This window comes from Siphateles boraxobius, unplaced genomic scaffold, assembly GCF_051911475.1.
Source record: "Siphateles boraxobius isolate OS27281-9 unplaced genomic scaffold, OSU_SipBor_1 7, whole genome shotgun sequence".
Taxonomy (NCBI): domain Eukaryota; kingdom Metazoa; phylum Chordata; class Actinopteri; order Cypriniformes; family Leuciscidae; genus Siphateles; species Siphateles boraxobius.
This window is the reverse complement of record NW_027509197.1, coordinates 25,532,906-25,551,506: the sequence shown is the minus strand read 5'-3', so window position 1 is coordinate 25,551,506 and position 18,601 is coordinate 25,532,906. Positions and strand designations below refer to the sequence as shown.

At 39.1% G+C, this 18,601-nt stretch overlaps 1 protein-coding gene across 1 annotated transcript in view; it reads right to left on the bottom strand.

The window, feature by feature from the left end:
- Nucleotides 1-587: 587 nt before the first annotated feature.
- plcl1 (phospholipase C like 1) overlaps nucleotides 588-18,601 on the bottom strand; it is a 61,409-nt gene continuing 43,395 nt past the window's right edge. Inside the window, exons 2-8 of the mRNA XM_077216623.1 lie at nucleotides 17,874-18,497; nucleotides 15,129-16,817; nucleotides 10,331-10,693; nucleotides 7,780-7,983; nucleotides 6,392-6,467; nucleotides 4,711-4,820; nucleotides 588-3,436 (exon numbers count right to left, since the gene is read on the bottom strand). Of these exons, the coding sequence (XP_077072738.1) occupies nucleotides 3,269-3,436; nucleotides 4,711-4,820; nucleotides 6,392-6,467; nucleotides 7,780-7,983; nucleotides 10,331-10,693; nucleotides 15,129-16,817; nucleotides 17,874-18,497 (3,234 nt within the window). The 3' untranslated portion in view covers nucleotides 588-3,268. The remainder of the gene's footprint in view (nucleotides 3,437-4,710; nucleotides 4,821-6,391; nucleotides 6,468-7,779; nucleotides 7,984-10,330; nucleotides 10,694-15,128; nucleotides 16,818-17,873; nucleotides 18,498-18,601) is intronic.

The following is an 18,601-nucleotide window of genomic DNA, read 5'->3' as shown; positions in this document are numbered from 1 at the left end:
CTCTGAAATAGATTTTATAAATATAAATGTAAAATTTGTGGCAGTTTAACTTAATTGGCATGATTTGTTTCAGCAAGATGAACAAAAAATGAAATATTTACCTGAGATATATATCATTTATTCTTGGAAGATCTAAATTCAATTGAAAGGAATTAAAATAACAATTTTTCGCTTGGGAAAGGTAATTGTGTGCAAGTGAAATTCACAAGTAGCTTGAATATAGTACAATTTCTGACATACTTCAAATCTCTGTATAGTTGCTATACTGCAATTAGGTCAAAATAAGCCTCTGGTACACATCTGAGATGGTTTTAATAAATAATCACTATAGGTTTTTTGGGAGGATATAACTCCTGTAATAGCAAGGCCTATAAGAATCCTCTGATTTTAAAGAGTGGAAACAACTCCACCTGCTGGCTGATCCTGATATTTGTCTATGGTCATTATTGATAGATGTAGCTACCGTTTCCCTACTAATAATGTTAAGTGGTCCAGATAGGCATCCCAAACACAAGTCATTAAATGACTAAAGAGCTCCGGGAGTACTGATAAGACAGAACAGTTACGGGTAACAGAAAAGACAGGAGTCAGTAAAAGATAGCTTTATTTAGTCTGGGGCACATCTGTGTTACATCAGCTTGTTAATGTTATAAAATACAAACCATCATTTCAAAATAAAAGCAACGTTGCTTTGAAGTTTACTTTGTTTAATGCACGCTTGTCACCTTTAATAAATAATCTCCATTTATACAAGGACAATAACTGCTAACAAGAATGTGACAAAACAATATTTTAAACAATATATTTCATTGTTAAGAGTCAGAGGAAATGCAGACACAACAAACGCATGGTAACCACACACGGAAAAAAGCAGAAACAGGAAATTAAGACAGCTGGATTAATGCTCCTCATTAGACTAGTCATTATGTTTAACGTCAAACAGCAGAGTAATATTGCACCGTCTGAGATGTTAACCACTACCTAATACTGCAGGAATCATAGACCGGTCCAAATGGATTGCTCTGTTTAGTTTAAAGTGCACCTCAATGGGGTTCGTTCTGCTTGTCATGGACTCTTACGGACAGTGACACGTTGTATTTGTATCAGATTGCTCATAAGAGTAATTGTACCCGTCTAAAGTGAGACAACTCACTTCACATATCTGATTGGTCTCAAGCGCCATCTAAACTGGAACGGAAAGCTAATACTTTAAATGGGTATTCATTATTTAGATTTTGTCCCTTTTGCAGGTACACATTATCCTCAGGGTGCAGGTCCAAGGTCCCGAGGAACAAGGGTTACGTGTTGCAAAAGCACGTACGCGCATTGACATTATAAAGGGGACAACTATGTTTGAAGCTTAAAGATATTACTATCTACAATTATCTTATATAATTCACAAAATGATTTTGTTCACTCTTCAGCAAACAATTTGTTTTTTAAGGAACACTTTAGGAGTCAGTAAACATTCAGTTCAGACATGTACACGAACAAACAGTCACAGGACATGCGTGGAACACTCGCCCCTCAGTCAGAAAGAGAGAACAGGAAGAGAACAAGGGCATGGATAAAGGGAGAGAAAATGAAATACATAAAAGTAGTAGAGAAGAGTACAAAGTAGTTTAAAAGGAGAGTAAAAGACTTGTGGAAACATAAAACAGGACAACAGGAAGTCTGCTTGAGTGGAAATGTTATGCCTTTTCTTGTTCAATTCTTTAACGATTTCCACACACATTCACTGTTGCTCATTTGGTCTCCTAAAATAAAATGTTTGATATCAACCAACAGTCAGGTTTTTTGTTTAAAAACCACCGCCCGAATCGATCGGGCACTAGATTGGTCAGATTCAGAACATGTGCCACTGAAACGTCTCATACACATTTACATTAGCACCCTTGCACACATACATTCACATACGCACACAACGTACGGACACTTCTACATGTCTACCATAAGAATAATTAAATATATATAGTTTTTTTTATATATATTTCACATATCTCATTTCTGTTATTCTGTTAATACACAGAAATATTTTTTTTAAAACCTAGTCTATTGTAAGTGTCTGATGGCAGTGGACAAAATCCTGCCAACATTTTCCTTATCTATCACACAACACTGTCAAATGTTACACAATGAAAGTTGTAAAACAGTTTATACTTTAGATTTTTTTTTTAAATCTATTTTAGTCCTCTCAGTGCTTAAAGCAGTTTATAATATTTTTTAATTTTTTTCAATCAAACATCCGGAAGCAAACCTCCATGTTTAGTAGCATTTTTAACTTCGTTATAAAAACAACAACCAAAAAAAAAAAAAAAAAAACCTGCCAGTGGACTCAGTTTGTCTTTGTCCTTCTTCATTCATTAAAGACAAGGAATGTACGTTCTGAATAAAGTCACCTTTGACACAAAATGTAGTTATTTACAGATATGTTGCAAACATTGTTCCAATTCCAGGTGCTGAGCTCTGTCCGGATTACAGGGAAATGTGGTGTAATCGGAACAGGTCGTCCCATTCAGCAACCGGCTCAGTTAACACTGTTAGGGAGCAATGAGCAGTATTTTAACAAAGCCATCATTAGATCATTGTTAATAAGTTGAAAATGATCCGTGTCACTGGTGAAGATGGAAGATTAGGATATGGTTCCCTCCAACGGAGAGGCACCAGATACATCCCATCCATGCTGGGCTGGATCGGGCTTATTCTTAGGGGCAGAAACAGTGCAGTCCTGCTGGTGGACTCAGCTTGAGTGACAACACAGAGGGAGATAAATTCCTGGAGCTTCCAAAAATTGCTCCTGAGATGTATTTGTGCTAACCTGAGTAAACAAACCTCACACTTTGGTGGTTTAGTCATGAACTAGGGGAACCACTAAGTTTTAGGTTTATCCTTTTTTCCAAAATGCTCGAAAGAATGTTTATCTATTTTTAGCCTGTGAACTACGATGAGTTCAACACTAAAGTCCTCTTAAATATTGCAGGAACGATATTCATTCCAGCAAAATCTATGTTTTTGATATTTTATATCGCTGAGGAATTCGCTTTAATTCCTCTTACGTCCTTCATTCAGTAGGTCTTGATAAGAACATTCCTTATTTTGTCCTCAAATAACTTCTGGTCAATGCTGTGCTAAAAACAAGCACCCATTGCAATAAAGGACCAATGTCTCTACTTGTATCTTCCCACCTATATATCTGTCTGTCTAACATTCAACCATTCATTCACCTACGAATAAATGCTCTCTCAATCCCTCTGCGCGTCTCTGAGGCTCAGATGCGACCGTTGCCATGGCTACTGCCTCGTCTGTAGGACAGGCCATGAGGGGTGTACTGACCGTCAGAGGTCAAGATCAGGCCAGATGCCTCACAGGCCAAAGCCAGCTGCCTCAACGTATCCAAAGCATCCATCTTAGCACTGCGCAGTAGGTCACACTGACCCTAAAAAAGAGAGAGATAGATTATATGAACCGGGTTTGTTATAAAGTTATACAATAGTAAGTTCTGGTGCATGAATCTGATTTGTTGTTACAGGCAGTTTAATTTATTCAGGAAACAAGTGACTGTTATATGAGTAAGTTACTGAATCATTCACTAAACCGATTTGTTCAATAACACTGATTCATTCAGGAATGAAAAAGCATGTATGATATACATACTTTTGTTTTGTTGATATTGGCTTCACTTAGCAATATTTTCGATTGGCAAAGCAATATTTTGTCTAAAATGTGAGTTACATAATTTAAACTTGCAAAACACTTGCAAACGAAAACAATTATCCACATCACCTTAAACATGTTAACAACAATAATAACTAGGCTCTTTTTTTTTACATGAGGAGACATGAAGAAGAGGAGTATGAAGAAGTTAAAAAAAAAATATTAAAGTTGGCATGAAATGGAAATTAATCCTATCTATTTCTAATACGCATGTTAGAGATCTTATTGTGAATTATTTATCCATGTAAATGTTTAATTTTGTTTTAGACCTCATTAGTTTTAATCAATCGATCTGAAGAGAACCACTCCCGCCTCAGCTTTCTAATTTTACGATAATCAGTTAGACTCGTACGTAGTACGTACATAACAATATGGAAGAAAAGATCTTTCACATACAAGTTTATTTCACATACAAGCCTTCAGGCCACAGCAGCAAAAATCAGCCTGTATAATTCTGTAAAGTTACAAACATCAATAAGAAATTGGGGAATGATCATGAAAACTAAGATTTTTAGAACAAGACCTCAAAAAAAAAAAGAAGAAAAAACTAAAAGTATGTCCCCTTTACAGGACATGGAAACTGTCTTGACAATAATTAATAATAGCTAAACGACTTTGAAGAGACTTGTTTTCAAGTATTTTCAAATTAGTATTTTCACATACACATACAAAATAACCATTATGGTATTGTTTATAGTCCCAAGTGTGAGGCATATGTTGTTGCATAATCTTTTAAGCCATAAACATCAAATGGAATTGGAACATGAATATACATTTATCTAAAAGTCCCCCAAACCCTGAGAGAGGATTTTTGCCTTCTCATTTGGAAAGTCCGCCACACACACTGTATTTTATAAGGTCAAACAACTTACATTTGGGAGACAGAATTTCAAAACAACAAAAGCCCTTCTCCCTTTCATCTAAAAGCAGAGCGAAAACATCATCCAAAAATTCAAGGCTATTTGAGGGAGAGAAGAAAAAGCTCACGGTATTTACCTTCAGCACAGTGATGTTCCAAGTGAAACTTTCCACAGCTTTACTCTGTTTTCGGCCTTTCAGATTTTCCTTTTCTCCTAACCTGGGCAGGTCTTCATGAAGCAACATTCCTGAGAGGACATAGAAAACAAACATATATGCAACATATGTATCATTTTATCTTTTTTGTTCTGGTTTGAGATTTTCAAAATGCCATTTATGGCGTGAACATGCTTCTGCAGGAACCGAGCTGACAAATAATGGATGCTATGTAGTGTGAATTCATTCATCCTCTGGTTATGCAATATAGTGTTTCCCTGGATGAATTTTGGCATGGCCTTTGTCAGTTGCCCTTTCACTCCTAATCTGCTGTGTTGTCTGTACTCGCTCTTACTCATTTCATCTATATACCCTCATAAGGACATGAAATCACAGTATTTTGACCTAAGTGCCTCAGATGTGTGTAATTGGGGGTAAATAATATGTGTGTGAGAGATAATAAGGCTAGGAACGGAGAGAGGATATTCTTGTCCTTGCAGAAACCATTTAAACTTAAGTCTTCAGTGGTCCCACATAAATGAGCACAGTAAGCATAGTTTCTTCCAAAATACCATAAGATACAGCAATAATTACATGGTAACCTGGTATTAGCCACTAATGCCAACACTTCTTAAATACTCTTACACTGTTTGAGATTGTCATCCATTTATTATGATTTTACAAAAGTCCCAATAACTGTATAACTACAGGTAGAAACAATAGTAAGTGTTCATATAATTTAATCTAATCGACTAATCTGAAACTGTAGCCTTATTTGTCAAACTATCAGAATTTTAAGTAGTTCAACTATAATCAAGATACTATTTTGAAAAAGCAGTTACTGTAGCTATATTCCAAGCTAATAAAAATCAGTAACTAAACACATGCTCATTTATATGAGACAGTCTTTATATTTTCTAATAAATGTTTATTATTATTATATTTTTAATATAATTATAATTTACTAAGAGTTGTAATTTTTTAACCCCAAAACATTAAAGGTTTTTAAATTAATGAATGTCAAATAGGATAACAGATTAGATCACACTTGAATAGTACTTAATTTACATGAATTAAATTGAATTAAACATTTTAAATACTGCGTTAACTAACTTGGTTATAAAGCTGCATGCCCAATACAATATCACATAACGATATTGTGGTTTGTCAAGCTACAAAAACAAACGTGCTTTGGAAAAAAGCTTGTGGCTTGTTACTGGAGAAGCTATGCTATTTTAAAAATGGTACTTTCTCACAGAGCCATCACTAGTGTAAAAGAAAGGTGGTGTGAATACTTGGGGCTAGCAGCAAGTAGAGTGCTAGAACCCAAGCAATGGCCCTGCTCTTACACTGAGAAAATGTAGTTAATAGCATTAGCATCACTAGTTAGTAACTCATCAACACTGGGCACTGTGTGGGTTTTGTGAAATATACCTTTCAAAAAAACACTTTGTGAATTGTATTTTGAGGATAAAAGCCAATTGCAGGGGACTGTGAGTGTTGTAAATAACAAGATCTACTTTGCATGCAAATTTGAGAAATCTGTGAATTGTTTCTCAAGATTTTCACGCATCCTCTGGGGCCTAACTGACACATCATTCAGTGAAAAGAAAATACAAAAATGAATCTTCCTCTCACCTTCTCCCCCCACACATCTACTCACCTTCCTTTTGCACTTGTGCAATTCTCTCCTGCACTCCATCTGCATTTTCAATCAGCTGTTTGTTAGCAGAGACCATCTGGGGGATGCAGAGAGGAACTAAGTTATGATATGTTCATATATTTCAGAAAGATTTTTTTTAAAGTAATAAAATAATTAATACTATTAGTACTTTAATTCTGTCAGGATGCACTAAATCGATCAAAAGTGACAGTAAAGACATTTACATTGTTACAAATGATTTCCATTCCAATAAATGCTGTTATTTTGAACATTAAAAAACTTATATAATAATGAAATATTTTTCTTAAATGACAAAATTAGCACATTAGACTGATTTCTGAAGGATCATGTGACACTGATGACTGGCAAAATTTCCTGCTGAAAATTTTGATTTGCTATCACAGGAATAAATTACATTTTGAAATATATTCAAAACAGTTCCAATAATATTTCAAAATGTTACATTTTTATTTCCGATCAAATACATGCGGCCTTGGTGGGCATAAGAGACTTCTTCAAAAACATTTAACAAAAATGTATCAACCCCAAATTACTAAACGATAGAACACACACACAGAGTTTATGAATATGGCTAACAGCATGTGGACCCAAAGGACAAATTTTCTCCAAAAATTCTTCCCAGACTGATCTGTGCTTTAAAATGATAGCTCATTCATTTTATAGCTCTGTAGCCTACTCTTATTGTATGCTAACTATTGTATAATTCTTTAGACAAAGCTGATGCTCAATCATAACACACATCTGAGAACTCCATCATGAACTATGAAAAAGTAATCTTTAAGCTATAAAACTCTTCGGAAAAGACCCTTGCTGCCCTCTCCCACAGTTAAGATATTTATAAAATGTAGCCCTGCCAGTCAGTGCTGCCTGACTCTCCCGGTCTCAAAACACACAACAGGACCCAGAGTCAACCCACAGGGAGAGACAGAGAAACAGTCAACCTACGAAAGGAGAGGAGGATGGTGGTGACTAAAGCCTCAAATGTCTAACTCACTCCAAAGAGCCTGCTCTTTCTCCTACACATATATATGTGGGATGGCTAAAAAGACAAATGCCATTGTAATGGCAGGTAATGCAGAGAGGAGGATAGCTGATATATTAAGATATTAATATTAGACAATATGATAATGTTAATATTTACATCAGTAAAATACCATGTTTAAAATATTGCTTTGTCAGTAAAAAATGAGAGGTCTCTCCATCCTTAGTTTTATCAGCACATAAGTAATAACTGAGGAATTTAGCATAAGCATAAAGTTGGCCTATTATAGTATATTAAATGAAACCACCATTACAGCCCTACAAATAAAAATGTATGGCAATGACTCGTGACATTAAAACGGCTTAAATAAATGTGTCTCTCTTACCGTGTCATAACCATTTAACAGTTTACGAGTGGCGTCAGTCAAGTTGCCCACAGGTTCCAGGCATGGGTAACCTTCCTTCAGAGTGAGTGTGGCCCCTGGGGGCCCGTCTGGAGTCTGCAACCTCGTGGCCAAGCTCTGGATGCACTGCTTTGGTGTGGCCATCGGGGGGAGCCCACACTGCTCTTTAAAAGCCACTGTAACGCTCTAAAGAAGAAGAAAACACACTTTACCACACATTTCAGTAAGCCAGAGTGGCAGAGATAAAGACAAGTAACATGACAAAAAGAATTGGCATGTTAATAAACAGGAAATAAATCTTTAATATTCTAACTTGGTTTGGGGTTGGAAAGATTTTTTAAAAGTTTTTGAAAGTCTCTTATGGTCACCAAGGGTGTATTTATTTGATAACAAAAATAATTTGATCAATAATGTCCTTGCTGAATATAAGTATTAATTACTTAAATAAAACCTTACAGACCCCAATCTTTGCGACCCAATAAACCTGTGCGATGTAACTGTTTTCTGTGTCTGCATTACTGTCAAAGGCTAATTGCATTTCAGCTTTTTATCATACATTTCCCTTCATTATGGTGTGGGGGATAGAGAGTCTGTTTCTGTTTTCCACCTGACAGGATCACACACCCACACCTGTGATTACCAAAGCTATTTGGAGATGTATGTGTGTTCAGAAGAATTAATGCGGGTGATCAGTCTGTATATCAGTGTTTATTTGTGTGAGTCCATAGGGTGTGAATAAAGTGGACATTGTTGTGGCTTAACAATAATAGCAGATGGAAAAAATACAGGCATGGCAGGACAAAGAGGGGCCAGTGTGTATGTACAGTGGCCCCATAAAGTTGGAGACTGAAAAATTATGAATGTCACTGCATTAGATAAGAAAATTTCAAACAAAGTGACATTTAACTTAATAAAAGATAACAAGTACATATTTTGGGCTAAATATTACAAAAATGTAACAAAAAGTCTGATGTGTTTTAAATGGCAATGCAAGAGATACATATCTGTGGTGTGTGAGGTAACAGATTCATAAATCTAATAAAAATGGCCTTGGGACCAGATGGTTAACTATAATAGCAAAGATAACACTAAAGCAATGGTTCAAATAGGTTTTGGGGTCACTGCCTGGTTGTGTGCGTGTATCTCTGGGATCAGCAGGTTTTTATGAACACCGTAATTATGAACGTGGAGTAACTCCTCTCCCTCCACACACAACACACTGCGGTGGCATCTGATCCCGGTCCTGTCACCTGACCCCCCCCCGATACTCTACCCTCCATCCTTCCTCCCCTTACCATCACCCACAAATCATACCTTGACTTCGCAGAGTCTAGGCCAGCAAAACTGTGGTTTTTCGCTTGGTTTTATTTCTAGGGCTTGCTTGAAAACTCAGATTAACGCATCAAGATGCTAGAAATGTGTGAGTGAGCGTGTTGATTACTTAAGTTAAGATGAAACCACAGAAATGGCAAGTAAACCGAGCTTCGCTTACACAATGGATGGCCAAACTCCAGTGTGGAGGTGTGGTGGTGTCTGGTTTTTACATGTTTAGAATGGAGATCTAAATGAGGCCGGAAATTCATGTCAGCTGTACTGGCTGATTATGAAATAAAAGCATCAGAATCTGTCAGTGACTCTGCATCAAAGGTTTACAACAAGTACAAAGGTCAAAATCTTCAGGTGAGAGAATTTAGAATGTGGAACATATTACTTGTGAGCCAAGCAAATGTTTAATAAAAAGAAAACAATTACAATAATCTAACTAAAGTTTATAATATCTGTTTTCAGTGTCTGACATGGCCAAGTTATTAGTGAACAAGACATATTTACTCAAACAAGACCAATTATCTGCACGATCCACTGATAGCACTGACAAAAAGCAACTTAATTGTTTTGCTCACCATTTCCAAACCATTACATTCAGAAAGTTTTGACTGGTTAAGTCATCTGTCAATCTGGGCGGACCAGTGCTACCCTGACCCTAATGTGGCCTCGTCCAATCACAGCCATTTAAAAAGAAAAACATTACTAAAAAGAAATTAAGCTGCCCTCGTACAGCATTATAGAAAGAATATGAAATATTCTGAAATATGAAATTGAATATTGAAATATTTAGAAAAAAATAAAATATTTGAAAATGATCCATCAATGTGTAAATTAAAGCTTAAATTTTAATCTGGTCATCATATAAAGCAATCATATGATTCACAAGACTTGGGTGAAACGGCCCAATTCAGATGGATTTGTTTTACAACCTTTTTTGGCCTTTGGATCAATTTGTGTTATAGGTATGGAAAGACATGAGAGAGAATTTTTATTTTTTGGCGAACTATACCTTTAACCAGCAGGATTTCCTTGATCACATGGTAAAACCATCCAGGCTGACCGACACCAAACCACACTATCAACATAAACCAACCTGAACTAGAATGGAAATTGTAACCTGGTCTTTTCAGCAGGGTGTGGCTGCCAAGTATTGAAGAAGTTCAATTGCTAGTATTACTGTTGTCTGAGCACACACCACCTCACTTACCAGCGCATCCTCTCGCAGGTCTGTAGCTTCTCGCAGAGGTCCGCCGGCTGGGCGGAAAGTGTCATCCAGCACTTTGATGCCCGTGTTACGCAGGGTGACATACTCTCGTCCACGCCGCACACCTCTCCTGACGGACAGACCCCGTCTCTGGGCCTTTCCCCCACCTCTGCGGTTAGTGATGGCGACGTGTACAAACAAGCTGGCATGGAGCAAAGGGTCTCCAGCGAGGCCTAGAAGGGGCACATTGCGGTAACCAGGCTGTAGACACTCAAAGGCGATGGTGTACTGGCCAATGAAGTCATCGCCTATATAATCATCATCCAAAACTACGAAACGCAGCAGGGCTAGTTCCGGCATGTTTACCTGAAAAGATAAAACAGAGTGTGTATTATTCTGCCTCTTCAGGTGTGCAACATTTTTTAGAACTAAAATTTCTACAGATGCAGCTGTAACGAGAAAGAAATATCTAGGATATGTAAACAGACACTTAACACATGACCAGTCCCTTTAAAATATGAAGCATGCCAAATTTAGTGCAGACCACTGAGCCAAACGTGCAACTTCAACACAGCAAAATATGGTAGTTTAAATATAATTTGCATAAAGTGCATTTCCACAGTCTCATCTATTTAAATATGGAAATTCTTAGCATGCACACACACCATCACCTGGGCATCTGGCTATGTAGGACATACACACATACATAAGCAAAGACACAATTAAACAAAACCATACATCTAAAATGGCATGAATAACTGAGGGACTGTTACAGGTCGAAACAAAGTACAAAAATTATTGGGTAACTATTGGTTTGTATAAGCATACTCGCAATAACAGGAAGTCTGCATTTCATTGCTTCCTTTGTGTCAGAAAAATGGCACTTCAAAGTAATATCACTTAAATTACTAATTCGAACATATCCAAAAGAAAAGTGTTCGTGTGTGCGTTTCATGTACCCTACGTTATGGGGACAAATTTTACAAAAATACAACATCCTTGTGAGGACATTTGTAAGTGAACACAAAAAAATAAATGAGACACAAAAGAGTTATGTCACACTGAATATGCATATTCATATTAAGGAAAGAAAAAAAAGAGAGAGAAATCTGGCAGGAAAACAGAGACAAGAAAGATAAAATGCCTCAGCTGGCAGAAGACACCCACACAGATTCCTGGACAACTCTAAACAAGAGAAAATTCAAGACAGTTCAAGACAGGTGTGCAACATCTCAAAGAACCTTCTCGCTTCAGAAATCACATACATTTGTATTCATGGACGCACAAATTTCATGCACTCCGCAGACAAACTGTACCATGATATTACCATGTTTTCAGACATGCACCATGGTAATACCATGGTAGCATGTTTACACATTACATACCAAAAGAGACATTATCAGCCAGCTCTTTATATTAAGTTATATAAGCATATCCAACTTTATCGGCATACATACAGTATACTCACAAAAAGTGATATATAGCAAATCTCAATTGCTTGGATTTGGATGGTCACAAAATGTGAACTATATTATCACCCAGCTATGATCTATTAAATGTGACTATAAGGCATGATAATAAAATATTATAAACCTTATGAAAATCATGAAAGCTGCTTTGAGACTATTTGTATTGAGAAAACTTTACCTGGCAGTGAGACTGGCATCCTTAGGGGCACAGAGCTCTCAGTGACTTGTGCGTTTAGTGGAAAAGGCCACAGGAAGAGATGCAAAAGCATTCTATCAGATCCCACCAGGGGATGCACACTTGCTTCTGTGCATGTGTGCACGTGTGCGTGTGTGTGTGTTTATTAGTGGGACTTTGATAGGTGTACACCCTCCCATGACTTATAATTGTATGACGTCCTCAAGCTCCAAGCAACTAGAGAAAAACAAATGCAAACAAGAGGCACAATCCCCCAGGACAGAAAAAGTGTGTGCGTGAGAGATATATTTGTGATTTCACTGGATCCCTCAAAAAATCTCCTCTTCAAATAACCATATGGCACAGTCTTTGGTTTATATCACAATAGCGGGGATTTAAATTTATAAGCACCAAGGGCAAGTCTCACCCACACTTTTTTTTACAACTGTCTACTCACAGAACAGTATTTCTATTGTGTAAAAACCAATTCAAAAGGTTTTTACTGACCATGGAAGTAAAGTAGCTGGCGATACATACTGTAAGACTTTTGTTGTTATCTTGTGAGAGTGTTTTATATTAACGTTGCTTTACGTTCTGTTAGCCAAAAAATTTAATAGATTATTACTTTCATAGAAATAAAGTGTTTTATTAATCTTCTAGTTTTTTTTTTGTAGTCTATGAGTCTATTGTATCTTTAAGAGCAGTGGTGCAGAGCATTTAACAGGTTTGTACATGACAAACACAAACATTGTGCAAAGTAAACATGCAATAAATACAGAAATATATATTCTCTTTCCCTAAACTTTCCTGTCAAAGTCTCTACTGTACAATCTAATAAAGACAAAAAGCTAATTAATAATAATAACAACAAAAACGTCTTTATATATTAAATGTATTAAAGGATATTTTAATTTTAAAGCATCAAATGTCCTCTAGCTTCAGTTATGAAAGGCAAGGTATATGGAGATGTGTTCAAAAATCATATTATTGTGACCATCAACATCAGAATATGTTTACATTTAACTCTGTCTTATAATGAGAACAGGTCTGGGCTGTGTTTCCTTAAAAGCATTGTAAGCCTTAGTAGGTCGTAGAACAATTTCCACCAATGGTCTCTCTTCTATCAACTTAGCTCATGATGCTTTTAGGAAATGCAGCCCTGGTTTGTTGTGTGTGTGTGTGTGTGTGTGTGTGTGTGTGTGTGTGTGTGTGTGTGTGTGTGTGTGTGTGTGTGTGTGTGTGTGTGTGTGTGTGTGTGTGTGCGTGTGCGTGTGCGTGTGCGTGTGCGCGCGTGTGTGTGTGTGTCTGTGTGTGTGTGTGTGTGTGTGTGTGTGTGTGTGTGTGTGTGTGTGTGTGCGTGTGCGTGTGCGTGTGCGCGCGTGTGTGTGTGTGTGTGTCTGTGTAGTTTCTACAAGGATTTTTAATGTGACCAAAATGGGGCAAGAGACAAACAGAGCGGTCATGCCTGTCCACATTGCTTTTTTAAGAAACTTGTGGATAACTAGCACAACTAATGGATTCTGGTTTAATGAAAAAAAACTATGAAAAAATACATGATGATAGCATGTTTAAAGGTTCTTGAATGTGTCTGTACTTGTTGATGAAAAAATGTTTTTACACTTGACAAAATTACTAGCAAGATAATTCACTCAAACACACACTAACTCTCCTCAGACGAACTATGTCAAATTTATGGATTTGGCTCAGCAGTCTTACTTCACACCCAGAGCTCTGAGCCTGAATGTTTGTCCACTTCTTTTTGCTGGATTTCATAGGTAAAATAAACCCTCACCTGTGCCAAGAAGCAACCTTGATCTGCATCTTGTAATTAAAGCTGTCTAAATTTCTGCCACACCATTGAAAAAGAATTATGCTGGAAGAAACTGGCACCCACTTATACAGCAGTGCAATGAGTTATCTAGACTACAATCTACAAACTACAATCCAGGGCATGAGCTTTTGTGTTAGCCGGCTATTAAGTTTTGATGGAGATCTTCCCTAATTACCGAGCTAGAAAGAGTTGTGTTAAGTTGTACACACTTGCGTCATCCCTGTGAAACCATGAGGACAGACTGCATCCATTGACCTCATTCTTGTTGTGGATGACAGGTCAGTACTCAATACATTCATGTTATTCATGTATGTGACATTTCTGTTATAGTTGTCAGCTCAGGCTAATGCATGCTAAGAAATGAAAACAAGTGCAGCAACCAGTGAGAGCTAACATTTAGTAAACTCATCAAATACTGGCAGGATATGTTTGTCTTAACTACATAGAGAGAAAATCTGATTGACATTATTAAAAAAAAAACTAAAAAAAACAGTGACAATAAAAAAATTTGTTACAGAAACAAAAGTCAGTGAGATTTTTACCTAAAGGCAGTAAAATATACCATGCATTGGAATCACCTTGTCAAATACATCATTACAACCTGCTGAAGGAGGTCAGTGCGTACATATGTTATATGATATGGCATAGCTGAGCTGACAGTCGGAACTGTCAATTTTGCATGCAGTAGGTAATTAGTGAGATATGGCTCAGTTGCTGCCTCATTGACTGAATAATTCTGATTTCTTCCCTCAAGACTGATACACACAGAGAAGCTCACCATTGCATGCCAGTGACCACACCACAGAAGACAGGGTAAAAAAAAAAACACTGGGCAAGGTATCATGTAATACATCCCATGTCTCAATTATCAATCTCTTTCTTATGCAATCTTTTCACTAACCCAGACAAACATCAAATGACAGACTCTAAGTCCTTCATCTCAATCTCGAAAATGTGAATTATTTTTTTTTCAAAAACCCGATTTCTGTAAAATGGGCAGTTAAAAATAATTATGTCAGTAATAATTATTTTATATTTGTTTAATAATTATTTACAATGATTAGTCATAGAAAATATAAAATATGTTTTTCTTTCAGATGTATTGCCGGTCATTTGTTTTGTCTGAATATATTTATATATCTCAGAAGGCCATTGCTGCAGAGGGTAAACAGCTGCTTCACAACCAATCTGAAAGTTCAATGTAACTAGCACTAGGGGGCAAAATGCTAAAATCGTATGTGACTCTCAGAGATAGTGAAAAGGTGGCTTTACACACATTAAATCAATCTGATTAACATTCATGATGTAATAGTCTTTCTCTCTCACCTGGAACTTGAACGTTTCGTCAAAAAGTGGGTCATCCTGGTTCTGGGCAGCAGTGCGAGTTCTCTGCTCTGTGCAGTCTGAAGGCACACCATGCAGTTCCAGCACCACATATGGGTCAATGACCTCTCCTTTGGCACCAGAGCCTTGTGGTTTGGGTAGACTATGGGCACTAATGACCTTCACCCTGAGTGTTTGCGGTGGTACACCAGGCACGCAGCCTTGTGACTGGGCACTGAAGTAGGAAACCTCCTCTCGCATGACTGCTGGACGAAGCACAAACCCACACCCACCGTTCTGCATAAAACGGCCACGGGTCAGGTCTAGCATGGCACCTGGCGTCTGTTGGTTGAGCGCAACCAGTTGCACTCCTCCTTTCCAGTAGCCTTGTGGATTTGGGTTACTAGAGTCTAGCCTTACTGAACTTGGCCGCACACGGGTTAGATTACGCTTGGTAAAGCTCACAAGCTCCTCTGGGCTCTCGCTAGCAAGCCTTCCAGCCTCCCCTTCCCCGAGAGAGCACAGGGTCCAGTAGGGTGGGTCAAGTGTCATAGGTGTACCTGGTGTAGAAGGAGTAGAAGGGGGAGAATGCTGCTGGGACTGCTGAGTACTCGCTCGGTGAGCATAAAAGTTGCGACTTCCAGTACGAGCAATGGCAACGAGATCAGACAATTCACGCCGCAAACGGAGGCGCCTTGGCTGTGGGGGTGGGGGGACAACAAGGACCACCCCTAGTTCCTCTTCCCCAGGGATAGTCATTCTTCGGCCAGCCAGAGGACCCCCACCACCAATCTCCTCATCCTCCTCAGATACCTCTCCTTCAGAACCTTCCTCTTCTGGGGGCAGCTTCTTTCCAACAAGAAGCACCTTACCCTTTAGCTGCTCTGGAGAGGGCAAAGTGGTTGCGCGACCTCCCAGACTGACAGGCAGAGATTCAGGGGTATAGAGCTTGGATCCAAAAACCTTTTTTAGGTGTTGCGCAAGAGTACATTGCTGGGAAGTTGAGCAACGCTGGCATAGATGCAGCAGCAGAGGATACTGGGAGGTGAGAAAAGCATATTTGTTGACTACTTCTAGGGCACTGCGCAGAGTAACAGAACCATGATGGTGGTGATGGTGGTGGTGATGATGATGTTTTCCATCTGTACCATAGTCTACACCCAATAGTGGCTCCCCTTCTGGCCCATCTGTAACCCCCAGCTCCAGACACCGACAGCCAGCCTGCAGGGCTCGAATGAGCCCCCCAAGATCAGCCCGGCCATGCACTTGGTCATCTAGCAGGTAGGAGCGGTAGGAGGCACTGATGAAATAATGAGACAGGGGCATCTTCATATCGTGGCACACATTCTGATGCTCAGGGTCTAACAACTGGCACTCAGTTGACTGTAGGTAGCGGGTGAAGCCATCCAATCCCAGTAAACCTCGCTCACGTCCAGCTGCAGAGGGCTCAAAGCGCCGAAGAAGCTCTAAGCAGCCCTCATTGGTGGCCAATGACAGACCTTGCTCCGTCTCCAAGAAAAGACGCAGGTCCTGAGCGTCAAGGCACTCTCTGTCTTTAGAGAGTTGAACTAGCAGGAAATAGACATCAGGTCGTGTACACAACTCGCAGTAGGCCTCCTGGAACTCTTCCAGCGTAACGTGAGACGTTAGCTTCTCCTTGCTCCTCTGAATTTCCTTAAAGCGCAAACGCACCTGATAAAAAGAAAATAAAGAAAGAGAGGTATTAATGTATTTAAGTTTTAGATCATTTATGGATAACAATTTGAGCTAGTAACCCAAATCCTTTTGTTTTAAAGTGTGATTAGGAAAAGATCAATTTACAAACTATGACCATTGTGCTACTGCTCAAGGGGGGATGCTTTGCTTTGAATTTGAAAGTATATACTGAATGATAAATAAAATAACACAAGAACTGCTGTCAAGTGAGAGATGATCACTGATGACCAAGGCCTCGAGAGTTCTGCAATCTACTGTATTTATTATCTGTTTATGTTGCAAGCCTGTCTCATCACTTTTTCAGGTTTTGTTACTTGAAAAAGGAATGCTGGGGGTTCATTTCCTCCAATTAATGAGCAATCACAGTCCAAAACTATTACACGAACAAGAAGCACATCAAACAAGCAGCTCGCAGCATATAGTGATATGAAATGAATATTGTCAAATAAATTCAGGGACAGTAGCTCTTCACAGGGCCTGTATCGTGTCCAGCATTTTTTAAGATTAGGACACGGCCAGAAGCAAAGCGAGTCATTCCTATTTAGCCCTGTTTGTTTGCCCTTTTTGCCTTTACTTGTCTCTCTTGACACATGAAGCAGATGCCTCACACCCGCTGTCACAAAGACTTGGCCCTGTGGCTTCGGTCTGTCTTCCTCCTCTCCCCAGCTGTCCATTTCACACACAAACACACATATGAATCTACTGACATATTCAAAACTCAACAATTGCTGTGCGCCTCAGCAGGGTTGACTAAGGGTGCACTCACACTAGGCGATCTGAACCGTGCCCGAGGGCATTTGACCCCCAAAGTCTGGTTCGTTTGACTAGTGTGATCGCTCCTTACGTGCCCAGGCGCGGTTCGACAGTTGCTATAGGACAGTACTATGATTCTTATTTGATGGGTCCCACATAGAAACTGCTTACAATTTGGGGAGTCACCTATTCAGTATTGTTTGGATTTTTCTGAAACCCTTTAGTCATTAAATACAAGATTTTGTGGTTGATAAACTGAACAATAAGGAAATGTGTTACCTTTGCCTCCTTAATTCCAGGACAGAGTTTACAGATGGTGGCCACTGCCGTATCTTCAGACACGATTTCATGTCCATCCTCATCAACCAGAGCAAACTCTGACCTCAACCAGTTCCGCCTCATCTTGCTTCCAATGCTGGACTCTCCCACCCCTCCATCCCCTCCACTCCCTCCTCCAATGGCACCAGGGTGAGACAACAGATACCGCAACCCTGTCACCCAGATGTTGGCCACATCGGCAGAGAGAGCAACCAGGTCCAGGGACTGATACTCATCACCATGAATGATGGAGAAGGCTGCTTCTTCAGCCAGGTGATCTGATGGGCCGTTATGGAGGAAGGTCTCTGTGCTTTTCCCAGTGCGAACCTCCCGAATGGCGGAGATGTCAAGTCGGGCTCGGTCACCATCTTTCTTGGAGGGCTCCCAACGAAGGCAGGCCAGCTCAGGGTCCAAAGTGTAGAATCGCGAGTAGATGCGCGAGTTGGGACGCACCTTCTTTAGCTCGCAGCCACCCTGCATGAAGGCAAGGCAATCTGCAGCACTGCTCACCTTCTTTTCTGATGGAATACTGCTAAAGGAAACCGTTTTCTTCCTCCCACCACTGACCTTGGCCACTGAAGGGTCCTTGGGGGGGGGGAAAGAAAAACATTAAGCACCATGTGAACCACAAATGAAGAAAACTTCTATGTCATTCTAGAAAGAGTTGTTCTAGTAAAGCATTTTAGCAA